At 36.1% G+C, this 22531-nt stretch overlaps 1 protein-coding gene and 1 long non-coding RNA gene across 2 annotated transcripts; one reads left to right on the top strand and one right to left on the bottom strand.

The window, feature by feature from the left end:
* Positions 1 to 10742: 10742 nt before the first annotated feature.
* On the top strand, positions 10743 to 13699 carry LOC120109909 (uncharacterized). Its single transcript, XR_005510696.3, has 3 exons — positions 10743 to 11722; positions 12695 to 12793; positions 13523 to 13699. It is a non-coding gene; the product is annotated as an uncharacterized LOC120109909 (long non-coding RNA).
* A 4832-nt stretch (positions 13700 to 18531) lies between these two features.
* LOC148714356 (uncharacterized) lies at positions 18532 to 22219 on the bottom strand. Its single transcript, XM_088719323.2, has 3 exons — positions 21340 to 22219; positions 20494 to 20673; positions 18532 to 19067 (listed from the first exon to the last, which is right to left on the bottom strand). Exons 1-3 carry the CDS (start codon positions 22217 to 22219, stop codon positions 18532 to 18534), a joined length of 1596 nt encoding a protein of 531 aa, XP_088575449.2.
* Positions 22220 to 22531: the final 312 nt, after the last annotated feature.

The following is a 22531-nucleotide window of genomic DNA, read 5'->3' as shown; positions in this document are numbered from 1 at the left end:
AACACTTGGAAAAAACCAGCCAATATCATGCATGGGCTCATTTAGAACATTGGACAAAGATCACTAAATAAATGGATGGGAGGATATCAAATTAACAGATCTACTTTGTGCAGCAAGGACATGCAAAATATCGAATTGATTATCCCCGAAATCACTTTTCTTGTGCATGACAAAACAAAGATTGAGCAAATGATTCAAAGAATGTTCATTTTTAGACCTACTTGACTACTTATTAGATCTATAAGGAGGAATCGTGCATATTTCACCCATTTGAACAAGTTTTTGTTTTCATTAAACGTGGGGTCAGATGTTTTTTGTTGACATCTTCAGCAAGGCATTGTGAGCAGATTAGTGATGTCTTCGTCTCAATGTCGCTGCTTTCTTCAACATAAATAATGTATTTTAATACCCATCAAAATTAACTAATGCTATATATATAGGAGCTGAAGAAACCGAAAGGTCTCCTCAGAATTTAACTTGGTCTCTACATTCTTCCTACAATCACGTGATAGTTACAGGCTGCTTTTCTCCTTGTATCCCATATTCCTTTTTTGTTTTTGTTTCTTTATATATATATATATTTGCCCTTTTCTGGTTTATATGCACAGCTACCACTTGAATATATAACTAGTGAATTACCCCTCTGTGCTGCGGAACTACGTTACAACTGAACACATGCAAATCATAGTATCCATGAATCTGCACTACAAGAAAAAGAAGCTTTGGCAACGCTTTTTATGGTCTTTACCGACACTTATAAGTGTCAATAATTTTCTTTCCGACACTTTTAAAAACGTCGTCAAAGCGTTGTCTATGTTTGAGCGGAGAACTAAATTGCCGACGCTCTAAATTGCCAACGCTTTTCAAAAGCATCGGCAAAAACGGAGGTTTTGCTGACGCTTTAAAGCATCGGCAATACTTATTCTAACGACGCTTTAAAGCATCGTTATAATTATTTTTAAAAAATAAAAAATCTAATTAATTTTTTTGTAAAAAAAAAATCTGTAGAGAGAGATTAACAAGAAATCCGTTTTGCTTTTGATTCTACTTTACTAGTTCTTTTTTATTCTGATTCTTGTAATAGCAAAAGATAGATAAAAAAAGAATAAAATTACAAAAGAAATAATATAGGAACAACAACAAACGCTCAATTTTTTGATTTTTTTAAACAAATTACAATAGGAATAATACAAGAAGCATAATTACAAATTATAAATTAAAAATTATAGTAGAAATGAAAGCATCCCTCAGCCTTCATCTTCATCTCCATCATTATCTTGATCTTCATCTTCTTCCTTTTCGAATCCATCAAATGCTAGCTCCTTGAAAACCCAGTTGCGAGTGAGATCAAAAATGAATTAAAACCCAAAAAGGTGAGAAGAAAAACTCAGCTCATTTCCAAAAGCTAAGAACAAAGAATGATTTAAGAATTTGGTTGCATACCTTTTCAGTAGCTCAGATCTCAACCTTGAGCTTCACAGCATTGAAGAGCCGGCAAAGATCCAACTCATCTGTACCAAAAAAAAAATGATCCAACTCGTTGCCCTCGAACACGACGAGTTTAATCTCCACAATATCCCCTGTCCTAATATCTGGCACTGGCCTTTCCTTCTCAGTACATCCACTATGTTATCAACTTTAGAAATCCTGTAACTCCTCACAAGGATTACCCTGGCCAAGATTTTGCTAAATTGAACACCAAGCATTATCTCCTGTTTCCAGGAGGGGTCAATTCCATCTTGACTCACGCACCAATTTCGCAAGTACTTGACTGCACCCAGTAACCTTCCATCCCAAAATTAGAAATTCTGCTAGTCCGATACCAAAGTACAGTAAGTTGCTTGCTAATCACTGTGGTGATCTCAGGTCTGAAGGATACTTATACCCATATCCACTTGGAACATCTCTCGACAGTAGAGCATTTCGAAATTGGTCACGTTCAATGAAATGTACTTCTACACTTCACCTGTGTGACATATTAGTGTCTCCACACTTCTTGGTTAAGAGGACAACCAACGTATATGTCATACAATGACCTAATCCCGATAATGCTGTCTTCCTAGTAACAGCATATCATTTAGTTGCGAACAAGTTTAAGGACTCGAAGATAAATCCTCCTTTAACATAAAATAAGTCCTAAGGACTTCATCATATAAGAGTTCATTTGAATATGTTCTATAAAATGATGAATAATGCCAAATAACACTTTATTAATTTGTCAATTCATTTACAAAATTCAATCATCAACATGCTGACGATTGACACTTAGGAGGATTATGGCCGCAAACTGAAGGGTACAGGCTGTAATCGGCAGCAATCTGAAACTCCCACACTGGTCGGTGTAACTGCTGAGTTGCTTTATCTTGAAGCAAGGGTCGGAGTTACATTATGTATGGGTGTGGGTCCTTATGTAAATTCCTCTTAGTTTTAATTTTATTTCCGGGTGGTTATACCTCCCATTTCAAACAAAAAAAATGATATTCGGCCATAACGTATCCTATAAGTGTTTTATTGCCGACCATTTATCATGAGAAAAGAAAACCCTTCAACTTGAATACAAGGTTAGAATTCTGCTGTTTTTTAATTGATTCTGTTCAAAGTAAAATTCTATTTCTATTGAGAAAAGGCTCTAGCTAGTGTATTAGCATTTGCTAGCAAAATCTATAACTGGAGAATGATTATAAAGGGGTATTAACTTCAGAGAAATTTCAACGTATTAGCAAAGAGGTTGTTAGGGCTTCTGAAACTTGAAAAAAATTCTTTGGATATGGAAATTCTGGAATGCGTTTTCATTGGAAACTTCCTGGTCACCATAATTGCTGCGTTGACATTTGTGTTATGAAGATCAAATTCTTTGGAGTACAAAGAATTTGTTAGTGTTTTATTGGCTCATAGGTTTGAACTAGAATTTGTTACAGTGGCTAGTAACAAGTTTGATAAGACTCCATTGCTTGGGACGTTGGTGTTATTAAAACACTAAAATGTCCCCAAATTGAGGAATTCAGATAACAAAATTTACAACAAGTACAGTGAAATGTCAAACTATTATTGAAGGATTTCTATGGCACATGGAATCATCCCTTCTTTATGATAAAGTTATTTAGATATGTACTTTGCATTAGTAACCTATTCTGATATATCAAATGCATGTTTAACTTCTTTATCAAGATGTAATATCACTTGTCGAAGGAACTGTAGACTTATTGTTTATCATGCTACATATTTAACCTAACGTGGCTATTGTACCACTATATCAAAAGCCACACTATTTAAATGATACTATTGCATGAAACAATAGGCTATTGCATTATCAAAAAAGCTTTAAAATATCCTTTTGGCTAAATTGCCTCTTTTCTCCATTTTCAATGCTATAGTAGACATTCTTAGTGATAGAGCTTATTATTCTTTCATTCATCATGTCATGTTTGCTAGTGTTAGCCTAGTAATAGCATAGCTAATGTAGGCCTCACGTTAATAAGCATAACCTTGAATAGCTAATATAGGCCTCACGTCAATAAGCATAACCTTGAATTGAGAAATTACTATTATGCAAGAAACACTTGGAATAGTAAAAACTAGACATCATACATAGTGAACACTTGGCATGGAGATAATTTCTTCCATAATCCTTGGATTCTACTTAAACAGAAATGAAATTTTAAATTTGAAAAGAATCATGTGAGACATTAAATTTTAATCATTTTTAACCTAACGTGGTTATTGTACCACTATATCAAAAGCAACTATTTAAATGTAACTATTGTATGAAACAACAGGCTATTGCATTATCAAAAAAACTTTAAAATATCTTTTTTGACTAAATTGCCTATTTTCTTTATTTTTAATACTATAGTACACATTCTTAGTGGTAGAGCTTATTATTCTTCCATTCATCATGTCATGTTAGCTAGTGTTAACCTAGTAATAGCATACCTACTGTAAGCCTCATGTCAATAAGCATAATCTTGAATTGAGAAATTACTGTTATGCGAGAAGCACAATCTCTTATGCTCTTGGTAAGGAGTAAAATATATCTTAACATGATAATAAAATGTAGAACACGAAAATTACCTTAAGAATAGAATGAAAACTAGACATCCCACATAGTGAACAATTGGAATGGAGATAATTTCTTCCATAATTCTTAGAATCTACTTAAATAGAAATAAATTTTTAAATTTGAAAAGAATCATGTGCGACATCAAATTTTAGTCATATTTAACCTAACGTGGTTATAATACCACTATATTAAAAGCAACTATTATATGTTACTATTGTATGAAACAATAGGCTATTGCATTATCAAAAAAACTTTAAAATATCTTTTCTAACTAAATTGCCTCTTTTCTCCATTTTCAATGCTATAGTACACATTCTTAGTGGCAGAGCTTATTATTCTTACATTCATCATATCATGTTAGCTAGTGTTAACCTAGTAATAGCATAGCTAATGTAGGCCTCATGTCAATAAGCATAATCTTGAATTGAGAAATTATATTTGTTATGCGAGAAACACAATCTCTTATGCTCTTGCTAAAGAGTAAAATATATCTTAACATGATAATAAAATGTAGAACACGAAAATTACCATATGAATAGAAAAAAAACTAGACATCCCACATAGTGAACACTTTGAATGGAGATAATTTCTTCCATAATCCTTGGATTCCACCTAAATAGAAATAAAATTTTAAGTTTGAAAAGAATCATGTGAGACATTAAATTTTAATATACCAAGTAAAAAAATTATTCTAGATATAATTTAATAAAATGATGCATTAAATTATGATTAGTTATCATTTGTAATTATTAATGTGATACATATAAATTTTATCAATTCAATGATTAATTGGTTAACTATAAAGTTATCTAGACTTTTTTATTGGTCTCCAACATACTCAATTGTTGCCATAATGATCATCCACTTAGACCACCATAGTACACATAATAAAAAGGTATACAGAGAACTAGCATAGAAAAATTTGTCTATAAATCAGTCTTTCATAACGTAAAATCTGTACATCCAACTCTTCTTCCAGAATCATTGAGTATTTTCTCAAACTCCTTCACCAACCTATATTTATTAAATATGTTTTAGATCTCTTGTTGTTACTAATTTTTTTTGATGAAATTGCAGGTAAACCATGAAGATCTTACTCTTACTTTATGTAAGTTTTATTATGAGTATGGTTGTTTCGGAAATATATGCACGGGATGCAAATTATAAGAAAAATAGCTCAAAGCATTCTCCATATGAAAGAATGGAAGAAAAGGTGCATCAACTTCCAAGAGATTTATATCTTGATTTGCAGACAAGTAGAAGAATTGGTTACAAAAATAAGGTTTACATCAAAGGGCTCGTCAAGAAAATAGGTGGTGCCAAATTGCCTAATGATCAGCATATATTGGAAGATGGAAGCAAGATGAACTACAAGATGAATGATGCGATCATCAACATAGACAGAAAAGATAACCATGGTCCTCATTCAAACTCCTTAAAAAATACCTCTAACGGTTCTCACGATCCTCGATGTGATATGGATCCTTGTCCAAGAAAGCTTGCTTGTTGTCCTCGTCATCTAGTTGATCAACATATCCCATAGTCTGCTTTTACAACTACGAATTAATATCAAACCTAAAGTCCCTACTTGTTAAGTGGAAATAATATTCCAACTAGACATGTAGAAATCAGTTTTTACTTATCGTATCTACTATGCTATGTCATGGTATGGACTTTGTATTATGTATCAGAAGATATGATGAAAGAAATTTCATAGCTTACCATGTTTGTGTATGTTCTATAATAAAATTACTTATTGTGTTCAATTTATATTACTATTTAATTTATTATACTTATAACATTGAAGAAATTTCACAGTCGTGCGGAAAACAAATCCATGAGAATACGATCATATGCATATTTTGGTTGATCTATAACCAATACTGTAATTTATCTTTTTGCCTCCATTTTTGCTCAATGATATTATTTTATGACCATATAATAAAAAATGAGTTTTTCCTTTCTTAAAATAGCTATCTCTCTAATAAAAAATCTCTTCTATATCTTTTTTTCCCTTGGGAATATCTTTTATAAAGGTTCAAAAACTAAATGATACATGTTTTAAGAATATATATTGTCATATGATAGATTATAGTCAAAAGACAATTGATATTTATCTAAGTTTAGAAAAAACTAATTTTAATGAGAACAAGTTTTTAAAAAATAATTTTTTTGTTTAAAATCATTATTGTTCATAAAATAACCTAGTATATGGAGATGCTACAATCACATTTATATTTTATTATATTTTAATGATCTAGAATGTTTTTATATATTTTAACACATATAGGATATAAAATGAGAATATGAAATTATTATTTATATTTTTTACAACTGTTAAAAATAAATTAGTAAAAATTATCATTAAATTCAAATATCTATTTCTTTGCTCATCAAACATATGCATTAATTTCTTGGGATCTATATTTTGCATCTAGTAGTTTATTCAAAATACTGAGAATTTTATAATTGATCTTAAAAGTAGTGAAGCACTTGTGTCATCAATGTTATTTAGCAATGTGCATGGGCATATCGTTACGCGATAAGTCAATATTATTAATAAAAGTGGATTCTTATAATGATATACTGAATTCATTCATTATATGATATATAATGAAATAATTAAGAGTGAATTATTTTATTGTACTTTTGTACCGGTGGAAAAGTTAAACTTTTTATTTTATCTTTCTCTTCTCTTTTACTTTCTATTCTATACGTCTTTTTTGATATATACTTCTCTTTCATCCATTTTTATGTTTTTAAAGAAGCAAATTAGACTTTGCTAGATGTTTTCTAAAAGGAATGCAAATTTTATTCTTACTCCCAATGTTAGAAACATGGAATATGCTTTGTTGTCCTTTGTTTATTTTTAGCTACTACTTTTCAATAAATTCAATTTCCACCATTCAACTAAGATAGGGTAATGAACGATATTTAGATAGTAGCCTAGTTTAGCAGGTTATCAATTTTCAGTTTTCTTTATTCCCATAGAGGTAAAGCCACAAAAGTCGTTCATCCTCACTTTTAAGTTCTCATCTTAAATCTGTACTAGAGATTGTAAGATCAAAAAATTTAATTAAGGATAATATCTAATATTTATAATGACTAAGAAAAAAATAAAACAAAATATGATGGGATCATGAGGGTTGCAGTATAAATGAGATGGCCATAGGGATGGATTTAAAATAGAAACTCAAGTCTCTTCTAAAGAAATGATATCAAGATTCTCATCCATTTCTTTTGTTGTCAAAAAAGTAAGAATGATATGTAGCTTACATGCTAATCACTCGACCATCTTTTTAGTGTTTCTCTATCTTGAAAATAAAAAAAATAAAAATGTGATCATATGCATTGAAATAAAAATAGGCCCCATAGGCATATGGGATCTAGTAGATAGATGGGGAATAGGGATGTGTGCATGGGCCTTGGGATAGGCATCATACGAAAACAACAATATTAGGCTCTTTTCCAAATTTATCTTAATTATTTTAATGAATTTTCATGTAAATAGTGACTAAATGATTTTTTCAATATCTATCCCGTTGCTTAGTTGTCAAATGTGATAGGTATTTGATTCCTACTTAATTACAATGGAGCTTGTTTTTAATTGATACCTCTGGGGAGATGAGGTACTACCCAACTACTATTTTTAGTCAAAGAATGGCTATAAAAAAGCAAAGCAAGGCCCAACAAACTAATACTCATAAGCATGGAGATCAAAGTCAAAGTTTAACATATAATATTTCCATATGTACTAAGAAATTTGAGATGGAGAAATTGTGAACAAGATGAGAGAATAAAGGGGAGAGAGATAGAATTATTTAAATTATTAAAAATGAGAAAGATACAAATATCTTAAAAGATACCAATGAATTGAGTCGTCTACAAACGTATGGTACCAATTGAGTGTATTTATAATTTGTTTATATAAATACAATCATTCTTTACAATTCAAAAACATCTATCAACCAAAATTTAGCTAGTATAGATAATTCTAAAAGATAAGTCATAAAAAAACACTTTTTTATCTTCCAAAAATCCCAACTTAAGACCTTTGTTTACATATAAGAGGTGAATGACTAATGTGATAAATTGCTAAGGAAATCGGGAATCTTTTCATACTGGGGCCAGATAGCCATATCTGGAAGGTAAAACCCTGACTGTGGGAAGGGATGAATGAAAGACTTCGGAGCTCAGTCACAGGACAGGTTTTTTCCCTTCTGTTAAAAGACTTTTCTATTTGCTTTTTCGCTTCCATAATGGGACCCTACTCTTTCTTTTAGGCTCAATAGCATAGTCTTCTGAGGGAGCATGCCTTATCTCTCTTTAACTACAGGAAGCTCGGTCCATAGGAGTGAGGCCCCTCACTCATTAAACCATTTATCTGATTTTTAAGAGGCATTTACTTTAACACTATTTTATGTTTTACCTAGGAGAAAAAAACTTGATGCATAGGCATGAAACCATATAAGTAAATAAAATATTATGAAAAAAAAAAACAAATGCCACTGTCAATTAATTTGTTAATAGTTATCAGTTTACAAGCTAATTAGCTTTTGTCTATATTTATTCTTTTTGTTAGACCTGGACACTAATTATTTGGCAGAAATATTCAGTTTAGAAATTGATGGTCTCCCATCATGCATTCTTTAGAACGAAATACAAGAAAACTATTTCAAGGAATAGAAAGACTTCTTTGAAGAAAATATAGACAAAGATTAGTGGGGATAGGAGAAGGTGGGAGGGGGTAAAGGTTGATGCTAATAAATTACGTAGTTTTATTTTGAAGATACTTGTAGTGCTTTGTCATCCATCATAAACCAATCATCCACCAATGCCTAAAGTTTTTGCCTCAAAATTTCAATTTATGATGCATCTGCTAGAAAGACACTTGCTTCTGCTTACAATAAATAATCTAGCACAATATATCGATAGCAAAGTCCTAAGCCACCCTTTTCACTTGGCAAATGTTTTTCTCTCCTTCCAATCCAAGTATTATTGGTTCTAGAGATTCTACTTCTGATATTAAAACAATCAAAAAGATCCTCCTTCAAGAGACTAGAGAAGTTATGTTTAAAAAATAGATAATCGACTGAGTTGTATTTTAGTGCTCAATCAAATAGTAAGCCTAAGTCATGAACTATCCAAATTTATTAGTAAATAGAATATTAGTTGCTAGTTCAAACCTTTAAGAATTTCTTTTGATTCTTAAAAGTGAACGAGTCTTTACTTTTCCTTACAACAGCAGCTACAGAAAAGTCTCCCTTTTCTCTCTAATATGTAATATATACTTGGAGAAACATGTAAAGGGACCCATTTATAGGTTTTAGTTCTAAAAGTATGATTGAATATCTAAATTAAAAATCAACACAGTAAATCATACTCCACAATAAATAAAATGATCAAAAACCAATGCTTCTTACTTATGCACTAAGTAGTCAAAAGTTGACTTTTTTTTTCCAAGTTCAAGATGTATTCTAATTAATTCATGTATTGAAATGATATAGTTTATTTTCATTTTGTATATCTCTAAATAGATGAATTATGATATACAATTTATGCATAGAACTTATGTCTCAATGTATAGACAATTACTATTTACACCACTTACTATATTACTGAAAGCATCTAATTTTCTTACTGTAGATATTTTATAGATTTAGATTTATCAAACATAATTACCAGTAAATTGGCATATGCAGTGCATACTAAAGAAAAACTAATATTAAAAAATTAAATAAGAATATAAACATAACAAAATCAAATAATGTTGTTTGCATTTAACTTGTTCTATGTTGGATTTCGTCATCCTCAATTAAGTGTCCACTTTCTAATAAAGGCTCTAATAATAGGAGAATAGGTTACATGGAATCAAGTAGATTAATAAGTAGAAAGGTATTTTAGTGAACAAAGCTGACATATCAAATTCCATAGGCAATATTATAAAATAATAAAATATAGTATAGGCAAAATTAAATTCTCAGTTTAGATCATCCAACATATTGTACCATTTATATTTTGTCCAATTAATCTTATAGTAAGAAATACTTATAATATTTTAAATATTGTAAATTTTAATCGTAAAGAAATCGAACTCTGCCCCATTCCATTCATGCTGGACGGTCATCCCATAGTGTAAATATGTAGCAAGTTATATTAGCAAAAAAGTAGCTTCCAGGAAATTAAACTAAATATGTTAATGAAAAGATATCAACAAGAGCTGCTGCTTAAAGCTGAGTATCGCTGGAGGCAGCATGCGACATGTTGATCAGTGGCTACCAGGCTACAAATTGAAACCATCAACATGAAGGAGAGTAATTTCCACGGTGCAACCCAAGTTTGCAGACTAAGCAAGCACTCCGGACGGTTTACAACATTGGATATTTGATGCAGGACCGAGACGGGAGAAGAGCTGACGTACGCAGTGAACGGCCACGCGGAATGACTGCTGCTGCTGCTAAATACGAAGACAGAGGAAGAGGGAGGGAGAAGAGGAGGAGAATAAGAGAGGAAGAGAGGCAGAAAGGAAGAGAAGAGGGAGAAGAGGAGAGGAGGAAGAGCGAGAAGGAGGAAGAGAGAAGAGGGAGACGTGGGGGAAAAGTTCTTAATTTTTCATTAATCCTAATCATCATAAAAGTCCCCTCTAAATAGCTCAAATAAGAACAATTAAAATAAAACCCCCTTATACAAAATAATTTCCAATAAGCCCAAAATACACAAATAAAGTCCTACAATAATAAAACTGCAAACAAACCCAGAAATAAAAGAAAATAAAGTGCAAATAAAATAGAGGACCAAACGAAAGAATGATCAGCTCTGATATCCCCATCAATATTCCATCAGAACCATCCTGGGAGTGTTACTCGTCTTCAAGGAAACTCCTCGGGACAATGGACTTCGTAGAGTCATGCAGGAAAACATCATTAGGAGAGAACTCGATCGGCTATTCCAGATACTGGAAGACGGGATAGAACATGTCCAAACTTAGTGCACTTGAGTAAGTCATGCCTCTTCGTGATTAATGTTAACAGTCATGCATCAAAACCGCGAATATACATCGGTTGAGGGAATCACACAGCCTGCCACCAGCCCAGAAAATAATTATAACATATAGATGCAACTTCCTGAACACTTTTCATGCAGATAATCTACTACAAGACTACCGGACCCTATGAGTAGTCTGTGATGAAGCACAGTTGTTTATTAATTTCAAAATAAAATTCAGATTCTCAGAGGCGTAAGAACATATGAAGCTACCAATACTTAACCAAATTAGCCCCAGTTTGAAATAGTTCTGATGTACAATCATTTGCGCATGGCATTTGCATGAACGAGTTGTAAAATCCCAGAAAAAAAAAAAAGAGGTTAACGGGCCGGCCCGAAAAGACCGGACCCGTATCCCTCTTATGATCGTGCCCTAGGCACGATCGTAGAAGAAGCCATTTTGAGGGAGAGGCGGCGGCGTTGGAGAGGGCTCGCCGGAGGGATTTGAGCGCCGGAGGAAGGAACCGGCCGGCCGCGGAGGAAGCCGGAAGCTTTTCCCTCCCTCGGTGAAGATCCCCCACAAATCAAGAGAAGAAGTCTCGGATCCGTGCGTGAAAACCCAAGACCCTCCTCCGATTTCTCGCCGGAAAGTCGCCGGAACACCCTCATCGGGCCGAGGTAAGCATGGTTTCTTCTTTTGCGTTCCATTTGCCTGGTTTTGGGTCATGTTTCCTGGGTTATGGCCGATGAAATCACCGAAGAAGGATCCGAAACAGGGTACCCCTGTTTCGGCTCCTCTCCTCCCGATTTTTGGCTGCCGTCGGCCGCCGGGATGGGCCGAGATCCATGGTAATTGTGGGTCGGTCGGGACTGTAGGAGGTCAGAGAGGGATTTTTAGGGTTTATTGGAGAAGGGAAGTGATGGATCCGAGGTCTTCTTCCTCGTGACTCCATCTTCTTCCTTTCCCCTTTCCCTCACGTCGGCGGCAGCGACGGCAGCAGGCCACCGGCGGCGACGGTCATGGGCCACGGGGGTTGCTGTCGAGTGGGGGCCGAGCCACTGTTAGGAGGGCTTCCGGTGGATGTTTGGAGGAGGGAAAGAGTGGTTCTTCCGTGGATGAAAGAGGAAGGGGGAAGGGAGGAGAGAAGTCCTATCGAGATTGGAGAAGGGGGAGGAAATCATGCATGCTCTTGGGAGGAAGAAGAAGAAGAGATAGAAGAGGAGATCTCTTCTTCTCTCTTCCCCTTGTTCGGCCACCATCGCCGGCGACTGCAACAGTGGCGGCCGGCGATGGTTCGGCCAGTGGTGTTGTTGGGTTGGGGAAGGAGAGGGCACAACCACCATGGCTATTGCCCTTGGACCAAAGAGATGTGAGAGAGGGAGATGGACTCCCAACCATGAAGAGAGAGAGATCTTTCTTTTTTGGTCTTTTCACCAGGACCGATCATCGTCGCGGCATGGCTGCGGCCACGGCTGGCGACGATATAGGCTGGTAGTACAAGGTGGGAGTCGGGCTATCCCGACTGCCCTAGATCTGGAGGGATTGAGATGTTTGGGGACCTGGTGATGGACCCCATAGTAGATGTGAATTATGGTTTAGAATATTTAAATATTAAATAATTTAGTTGTGATTTATAATTGATGTTGTAGAGGAAGAGTCGGCGGTGCCAGGAGATTTTGATCAGGGGACTCAGCACCCCAGCGCGTAGGTTGTGATTCGGACCGTGTTTGAGTCAGTCTACAATTTCTGTAAGAATCCCTATATCCGAGCACTTTATTTATGCATATATTGGATTTATCGTTGGATATATTTTATCAGTATGTTACTATTTGTTTTTGAGCTTGTATGACACTATGAGGTGTGCATTTTGTTTATTATGAAAGTATTGGAATAATTAAATTGGGAAGGAATAACATATTTTTGAGAAATTATGGAAATATGTGACGTGATTAAAATGTGATTAAACATGTAAAACTAGACATGTAAAATGGGTTGAACTAACCTTGTCATGAGATAGCCTCTACGAGCTTATGCGTAGGATAGCTGCCATGAGCTTACGCGTGGGATGGCCTCTACGAGCTTATGCGTAGGATAGCCTCCACGGGCTTATGCGTGGGATAGCCTCTACGAGCTTATGCGTAGGATTGCCTCCACGGGCTTACGCGTGGGATAGCTGCCACGAGCTTATGCGTGGGATTTGTGCAGTCTTGGACTGGGTCATGAACTTGGTTAGTCCAAAGCCAGAAGCGAAAAGTCTGAAAACTTGAGAATCAGAGTAATACGGGAATGGATCACATAATGTGAAAAAAGATTTGTGTATATGTACTGATTATATACACTTGTTGTTTGTTGAGCTTTTGAAAAGATGAAATGGCATTTATTTGATGTTTTGATTATTTTATTATTATTACTGTGTATGGCTGTTGGGATTCTTACTGGGCTGGAAAAGCTCATACTACATTTACTTTCTTTTTCAGAGGCTCTGGATTTGTAGAGACCATTGGGTGGGACGAGAAATAAGATCAGCATGGAGTCTGATTGCTGGATAGATAGGAGTTAATCTATCTTTTATTTATGGACATTTGAAATTATGTAATAAATCAGTACATTTTAGTTGGTTTAGTTTGAATACATTAATTATGGATTTATTGGAATTGTTGTTTATCTTAGGCCTTGCATGATCTTTAGGCATTGCTCTAGGGCTCATGCGGCCGGTCGCGTGGCCGGACCCGGGTGCTGAGTTCGGGGAGTGACATTTGGTATCAGAGCCGAGGACGACTCTTGTCCGATGGTGGAAAGGGTGTGAGGCCCAATAGTCCCACATCGGAAAGACTCGTTCCAGAGCCTGGGCATATGAGGCGGGTGTCTCCTAATCCTGCAGACGCGTTTTGGGTGGAAATCAAAACCGAGGAGGGGTGAAGGACGCTTGCGTGAAGCCCCAGAACCGGACAATATCTGGCAGGGGAGTCCCGTGGTCCCCCCTCATGTGGCCCCCACGTGGGCACTAGGTGCCTCACGTGCCTCGCAGAGGCGGGGGCGTGACACGAGTGGACCTAAAAAGCCAAGTATATTAGGGTTAGAGTAAAAAAAAAAATCATCTCATTATCCCAAATAATGGGACAACACATATTTTCTCTCAGTTAAAATAAATCATTGCCGCATTTGGAGTTTTAGCATGTAAAATTCATAATTTCACATGAATCAACCTGCATATATAATATGCATCCAGCATCACAATATTGAACAGCAATATAATGCGGTAGCTGATATTTCATCCACCTTGCAGTTTAGCCTCTGCAATTGATGACCTTACCTCATTGAAGAGCCTATGCCACAATAAATGGTTAGCAAGGCCTCTGAATCATGTTTTCAATAAAATACAGCAACCTCCAAATTGATTTAGCTATCAGCATTAACAATCCTCTAACATTCTACTTTTCATACATCAAACTGAGCAAAAGTGTTTTACTCTGATACTAAACTCGTGAGGGTAGCTTGCATATGCGCATGAAGACCTAAAGGGTCGAGGAAATTAGAACTATGATCACAATATCCCCCTGCTGGCATGTTACAGGAAAAGAGACGGACAGTGCATTATTTGGCCATAACAAAAAATAAGAGGAACTAGATATTCAGTTCCTAAGTTTTTATGAACATACTGGTCCTTAAAAAAGGAATCCTGGCTTCACTGGATGATCAATGATGATTAATGTGTGACATGTAAGTGAAATTCACGTTTTCAAGGTTTATTTCTGCAAAGATATCAATATAAACTGCATATCTAGTACTTCAACAGGATCAGCAGGTACTTACTTAGAGGGTGAACCGTAAGAAGGAAAAGGGGTTTAATCCAATGAATAAAGTAATTTGAATCACTATAATTATGAGCAAACTTTAAAAAAACAACAAAAGGTTAATCTCCACAGCAATATGAGAATTCAAAACGATGAAATGAAAGAGAACAGGGAAAGAAGATATGGACAAAAGAAGCAAGAGATCGGACAGAAGTAGGAAATGGAGCCAAACCTAGCTCCTCGTTGAAAACCGGCATATATTACTCCTTTTCAAACAGCCTTTACAAGCATTTTATCAGCTTGACTGACTCGCCTACATTTTGCTAATCTTTAGCTACGAAACGAGGACTCCAGGGGTGCTCCACTATCTCTCTCCTGACTAACCAAACCCACCACAAAATTTGGCTCAGAGGGTTCTTGATGACAGGCGACTAAAGGAGAATTTATCTCCTTCATTAAACAACCAAACAAATCATTATTCTCTCCTGCAAAAGTTTTACTAAATCATAAACTAAATGTAAACAAGTATAGGGCCTGACGAAATTTAAAAATAGAGAAGACTCATAAAAGTTTTAGACAGGTGAAATTGACTGCTAAAAGTTGGGCTGTTGGACTACCCAAATCAGCAAGAATGTGAGATGGATGGCATACTTAGAACCAATGCATGCAAAGATCTCTCTCTTTGAATTGCCGAGTTGGAAGATCTCTCCTTATTCAAGAAGCCGATGCGACCGTCAGGTAGGAACTACTGGAGATGGGCAACAACTCTGCTTCTCAACAGCAGCTATTTTTCTTTTTTCAAAAGAAAATAGCACGCCTTGATGATTTGTTGATAGTGAAAATTGAGGCCTCCATTGCACCTGAAAGCAATCTGGACACTTGCATAATTGATTGTTGCAACCACCTACAATGCATTGCAGCTGATCTTCAATTGATTGCTGCATCATATTCAAAGTTTTGTGCCAATTTCATAGAACTTTAAATGGCCTGAACTACGCCCATCCACCAAATCAAAATCACAAGCAAATTGGCTGGGTTTAAGCATAAATGGGACAACCACATTCAACTTTAAACAAAAATGGTTGAAGAAATACAAAACTAAATGTGACCAACTCCCTGAGAGCTCATCCTTGGCCAATTCTTCATTTTGACATCTCTCTCATATCCATCACCAGAAATACACCGGTTCACCCAACAACAGATGTGAGGAAGCGCATCTAAAGAAATAATATATTAAGGGTTTTCAATTAAAGTACTCTTTGAATTAGATATAACACCAAAAATTCTTTGTATTAGCAATATTGTTAACTTACTTGTCAAAGTTTATGGGAGTTGGCTATCTAGAAAATGTGTTTTATGCGTATGAACTCACTTTGGAAACTCAAATAACCTTCTGTGCATAAACTGCTCTTCCAAGTAACTGTTCATTTCACAGCTAAAGTTAACCATTTGGATGACCATCTAAAAAAGCTAAATGCATTCATGTATTGTTTTCTTCAAACATTTTTATCCTGCCTTTTTTTCCCTTTCTTCAACTCAGTTCTTCATACTTGGACATCCTAACTGAGGTTTCTGAGCTACCATGACATGAACCAATTTGGTTATCTATTTCTTCTTCGGTTAAGCGCCATTTGGCCACCCATATCTTAGATAAGTGGGGGGGTTACTATAAGTGTCCATACAAACATCTTACTATAAATTACTACAGAAATGAAAATGCACATTTAAATGCTACTTTAACGTACATTGATGTAAACTGAAAATTGTAACGGCATGCTAGCATACCAATAACAAAACCAAATACTAAGGGATTGTAGTCCTATTAGCAGCAACAAATTAACAACAATCTGTTTATTAAATAAGAAAATAAAACATCAAAGTTGACCCCAAAAAAAAGAGTCATAACAAAGATCCGAAGTGCTAAGAAAGGATCCATAACCATATCTGTCATGGCCGCATAGATCTCAAACCTTGTCGGTTAGTATCTGTCAACGAGGTGAGCAAGCCCGAGAGCAACACAGAGTTCATCCTCATGGCCCATGTGAAGCTTTCCATGCAATGTCACAAAACAGAGTTCATCAAAAGTGCGGACTAGCATCAAAACAGAGACATAGTGTTTAAGAAATAGTACCATCAAGAACCATGTTGCACATAGTTTGCAATGCTTTGCAATCATAGACCAGTTGCAACATGCTAGTCATTACAATAACCATAGGGTTTCATCTAGGAGCTGCAATTTATGACCCGACTCGTCAACCCAATCCATGAACGATCCATTTTAAGCAGGTTTGGATTTGACATAAACGGATTTAGGTCGTAAACGAGTCAATCCATCTAAATCTATTTATTAAATGAGTTGGGTTTAGATTTAAACCTTTGACCCATTTAGCATGTTTTGACCCATTTAATAATTGGGTCAGGTTATGACCCGATCTATTTAACCTGTTTGAAACTTACTTAACATATTCTTATCTATTTAACCTGACCCACTTAACCTGTTTAATCTGTTTAAATTTATTTAACCCGTTTAGCCTGTTTAATAAATAGGTTATGTGGGTCGGGTCAGGTTATCTGTTTAATAAGCAGGTCAGATTCAGATTTGAAATTTTGACCTGTTTAATAAATACGTTGAGTTTGGGTTGATGAATTTTTGACTCGATCTACATCCAACCCAATCCGTATCTGATCCCACCCAACCCGATTGCCACCTCTAGTTTCAACCCATTCGGGTGACGGCCTATGATCATATCAGTGAACAGCTTGATTTGCCTCCAAGAGTTTGCGAGAAAATAGTAGCAATTTTTTTGAATTAATTTTTGATAGAGGGGCACGTCATACTGCTCCTCCCAAACATCCCAAACATCATACTCGATACCATCTTGGGGTTCTTTCACCTCCATGGCGACATTCCGGGCCCAGCTCCATTCCTTGTCTATGATCACCTTCGCACGATAGACTCGATTCCCAACAGCCCTGAAGGATCCAGTTTGATCCAACTATGAAGAAAGAAATAATAAAGAATGGAATCAACACAAGAAGACCATGTTTTACATGGAAAACCCCGAAGGGAGAAAAACCACAGGCATAGAAGGACATTCTCATTCATGGTTTGCTCAAAGAAAAGGCATAGCAATATATAGAATACAATAGTCTTGCTAGCCCAGAATAACACCCACAATTAAGCCCTAATTAGCTCTGTCTTACTGGCCAAAAATAATACCCACAATTAAGCCCCAATTAGCTCCCCAATCAATTCTACATAAATGAAAAAATATCTTCTTGCCTTCTTAACAACACTCCCCCTCAAGTTGGTGCGTAGATATCAATTGAGCCCAACTTGGACAAAATTTCATGAAACTTGGCTGAGGGAAGATCTTTGGTAAAAATGTCTGCAAGTTGATTCTTACTATGAAGATAAGGAGTTTGAATGATATTGGCTTGAACGTTTTCCCGAACAAAATGGCAGTCCACTTTGATGTGTTTTGTTCTCTCATGAAACACAAGATTGGAAGCAATGTGAATTGCAGATTGATTGTCACAGAATAAATCCATTGGTAGTGAAGTCTTAAATTCCAAATCACATAAAAGAGCATGAAGCCAGATTAACTCACTCGTAGTGGATGCCATTGCTCTGTATTCCGCCTCTGCACTCGACCTAGCAACAACATTTTGTTTTTTACTTTTCCAAGTAATTAAATTTCCACCAACAATTGTACAATTTCAGTAGTAGAGCGCCTGTCGGTCAGACTTCCAGCCCAATCAGCATCTGTATACCCTGTGATTCTTATATGACCATTCTTCTGCATCCAAATTCCTCTCCCAGGAGATGACTTCAAGTACTGAAGGATCCTATTAACAATATTCATATGAATGTCCTTTGGGTCATGCATGAATTGACTAACCAAACTAACTGCATAAGCAATGTCTAGACGAGTAATGGTTAGGTAAATCAACTTTCCAACCAACCTTTGAAATTGACCAATATTCTCCAAAGGTTTACCATCTGATGTAGTTTTGCTACTTTCAATAGGAGTTGAGGTAGGTTTCACACCCAATTTTCCCGTTTCCTTTAGAAGGTCTAAAACATACTTTCTTTGGCTAAGAAATAATCCTTTCTTTGAGTGAGCAATCTCTGTCCCCAAGAAGTACTTCAAGAAACCTAAATCTTTAATGTCGAATTTTGAATGAAGGTACGATTTCAGCTTGGTGATTTCTTCACTGTCATCCCCTGTAATAATAATATCGTCAACATAAACCAAAACAACTGTAGTGTGCAAACCATCCCTTTTGACGAACAAGGAGGAATCAGCTGAACTTCACTTAAACCCATTACTCATAAGAGCAGTACTTAGTTTTGCATACCAGGCTCTAGGTGATTGTTTGAGACCGTACAATGCTTTCTTTAACTTGCATGCTAACTGTTGCTAAGATTCCTGAGGATGTTCTGGTGGAAGACTCATGTAAACCTCTTCTTTCAGATCACCATGTAAAAAAGCATTTTTAACATCCATTTGGAACAATGGCCAATCATGATTAACCGCAACAGCAATAAAACTCGAACAGTATTCATCTTGGCAACAGGAGCAAATGTTTCCTTGTAGTCAACTCCATAGGTTTGTGTAAACCCCTTAGCGACTAATCTGGCTTTGTCTCTGTTAACGGTTCCATCACTGTTGTACTTTCTTTTATACACCCAACGGCATCCTACTTTCTCTTTACCTTCAGGTAGTGTCACAATTTCCCAAGTATGATTTTTGTCAAGAGCCTCAAGCTCTTCTTGCATGGCTTTTTTCCAATTTGGTTGAGCATTGGCTTCTTGAAAGTTTTTGGGTTCATCTGATATGGAACTTAGAAAGGCAAAGTAGGATGGAGAGACATTGTCATAGGTTAGGAGACTTTGTATGGGAAAGGAAGTTGAATGGTAGGTATAAAAATCTTGCATCTTAGCAGGGGGATGAGTCGGCCTAGTTGAGCGACGAACTTCGGGTTGAGCCACAACGGGACCTTCAAGTGAAACATTTTCTTCATATAGGGCATCATTTTCTCCTACATTAGATGAGGAATTTTCCAAAGGGACTGGTGGAGGAGACATTGAGCTGATAGTGGGAAGGGGGACCATGTCAGGTAGAAACTCCCCCTGTGACTGAATCCTAGAGTCATCATCTGATGCAGGAAAGAATGACTCGATCTCAACAAAGTGCACATCACGGGATACAACAAGTTTGTGGTTTTTTGGATCACAACATTTGTATCCTTTTTGGGTGGAAGAGTATCCAAAAAACACACACATTTAGCCGCACGAGCATCAAGTTTATCCCGATAAGTTGCTGCAACATGAACATAGCATAGACATCCAAAAACACGAAGGTGAGAAATATCAATTTTTCTACCGTGCAGGACTTCAAGTGGAGACTTGTGTTTAAGGACACGACTAGGTAGTCTGTTAATTAAATAGGCTGAGGTAAGGACACCATGTGACCAATATGGTTTTGGAACATGCATCTGAAACATGAGACACCTGGCAGTTTCTAATAGGTGACGATTTTTTCTTTCGGCTACACCATTTTGTTGTGGGATGCCAATACAACTAGTTTGATGAATAATGCCATGAGAACTCAAATAATCAAAAAAAAAAAATTGCATATACTTTGTACCATTATCAGAGCGTAAGACTTTCACAAATGCACCAAACTGAGTAGCAATCATCTTATGAAATTTTTGAAAAGCAGAAACAGCTTCACTTTTGTGTTTCAACAAGTAAAGCCATGTAACACGAGAGTAGTCATCAATAAATGTAATAAAATATTTGTAACCATCATAAGATTCAATAGGAGCTGGGCCCCAAATATCAGTATGAATTAATTCAAAAGGTGCAGCTGACACAATGTGAGATGAACTAAAAGGTAATCGAGTTTGTTTGGACAATTGACAAGTCTCACAAGTGTGAGGGATACCAGACATGCTAGGAAATAAATAAGATATCATTTGATCATATGGGTGTCCTAAACGCTTGTGTCAAATAATTGAAGTAGATCTGACCAAAAAGGCTTGAGTTGAAGTGGTCAACAAATATAGCCCATGAGAATACATGCCTTCACCAATCACTTTCTTTGTGGCTCGATCCTGAAATTTCACATTAGTGGGTGAGAAAACAACATCACAGTTTAATGTGCGAGTGAGTTTGCCAACAGAAAGTAATTTAGAAGGAAAAGAAGAAATATACAATGCTTGAGAGTTTGAACAGTTTAGAAAAATATTAAGGGTACCATGACCCTCAATTGGGGCAGAAGTTCCGTTAGCAACAGAGACAGTATGTTTCTATGTAGAAGGGCTAAAGTCAAGCAAATAACTATGATCATTGGTAATATTATCTGTACTACCAGAATCAATAATCTAAGAAGAGTCATCAAAGAGTGCTGAAAAAAAGGCTTTGATGTTACTTGAGTGCACATGTGTGGGAGAGGATATGTCAGCTTTAGATGTAGAGGATTCAAGCTTACGAAAGTGTTGGTGGAGTAGCCTTGCAAGATCCTCAATGGTAGTATCAGATGAGGAGAGATGAGCCACATCATCAACCTTCACAGTATTAACAACCTTTGGCTTCAAATGGGGATGAAGAATCCAACAGCGATCTTTTGTATGATTTAACTTATTACAATGATCACATCGACGTCCCTTTTCTGACCCTCGAGAAGAACCACTAGCATTGAACATTCTCTTATCATTTCGAGTTCTGGAAGTAACATGAGCACTAGACTCAAAATGCATACTAGCAGTTTGGGATTCAACATTCATGGTTCTTTTCCTAATTTCCTCTCTTTGAAGGGTAGCACAAACATTTGACAGAGATGGCACTTCAGCTCCTATCAACATCTGCCCTCTTAGATTCTCATATTCAGGCTTCAAACTAGCCAACAATTGAAAAACTTTATCTTCCTCAGCACGCTTTTGAAGGATGTTGATATATGTGGTAGGTGGGCGATACATTGACAGTTCATCCCACATGCTCTTGAGTTTCCCAAGATGCCCAGTAAACGAATGATTTCCTTGTTTACATTCAGAAATTTGCTGCTGTAATTGGTAGATTCTAGCTACATTATTTTGGTGACCATATAAACCTTTAATAGAATTCCACAAATCTTTAGCTGACTCAGCGAACGTAAAGATTTCAGCAATCTTGGGTTCCATAGAATTAAGAATCCAAGACATAACAAGCTGATCATTTGCAACCCATTCATCATACTTAGAATCATCAATTTTCGGAGCAGATTTTTTACCATCAATATGTCCCAATTTGTATTTACTACCAAGAGATAGATAAACAGCTCTAGACCATGGGACATAATTAAGCCTATTGAGTAAAATCGAAGAAAGCTTCATACCGAGATTACTATTTTCCTCAGTTATATTTAACAAAAAAACCAGAAACGAAATACACTAGATTTTTGCAATTATAGCAAGCAAATACAAGGTGGAAAAATATTCCTCACCAACAAAGTGTAGACCGCCAAGCACCGCAGCCCTCAACTCCAACAACGATCGATTGGGCAAGTGAATGATGAAGACCAAGAAGCAAATAAAAAAAAACTGCGTGTTTGCTTCTTAAGGTACCAGTTTTGAAACAAATCTGTGAGTGGGCCACAATAGACAAATCTCACAAGTTTGTCCTTTGCAAAGAGTGGCTTTCAATTG

Source organism: Phoenix dactylifera, chromosome 3 (assembly GCF_051530095.1).
Source record: "Phoenix dactylifera cultivar Ajwa chromosome 3, Ajwa_hap1_PhDact_Kaust_v1.1, whole genome shotgun sequence".
Lineage (NCBI taxonomy): Eukaryota > Viridiplantae > Streptophyta > Magnoliopsida > Arecales > Arecaceae > Phoenix > Phoenix dactylifera.
The sequence above is the reverse complement of the archived record's forward strand: the minus strand, read 5'-3'. Positions and strand labels throughout refer to the sequence as shown.

What these genes read in the sequence shown, in the direction of transcription:
- LOC148714356 (XM_088719323.2), bottom strand. Translation starts at nt 22,219, where the DNA reads ATGAAGCTTTCTTCGATTTTACTCAATAGGCTTAATTATGTCCCATGG. An exon ending in GCTACTCCACCAACACTTTC is followed by an intron (nt 20,674 to 21,339) that starts GTAAGCTTGAAT and finishes TTTGGGGCCCAG; the next exon opens with CTCCTATTGAATCTTATGAT. An exon ending in AGTCTTACGCTCTGATAATG is followed by an intron (nt 19,068 to 20,493) that starts GTACAAAGTATA and finishes TTATTATTACAG; the next exon opens with GGGATGACAGTGAAGAAATC.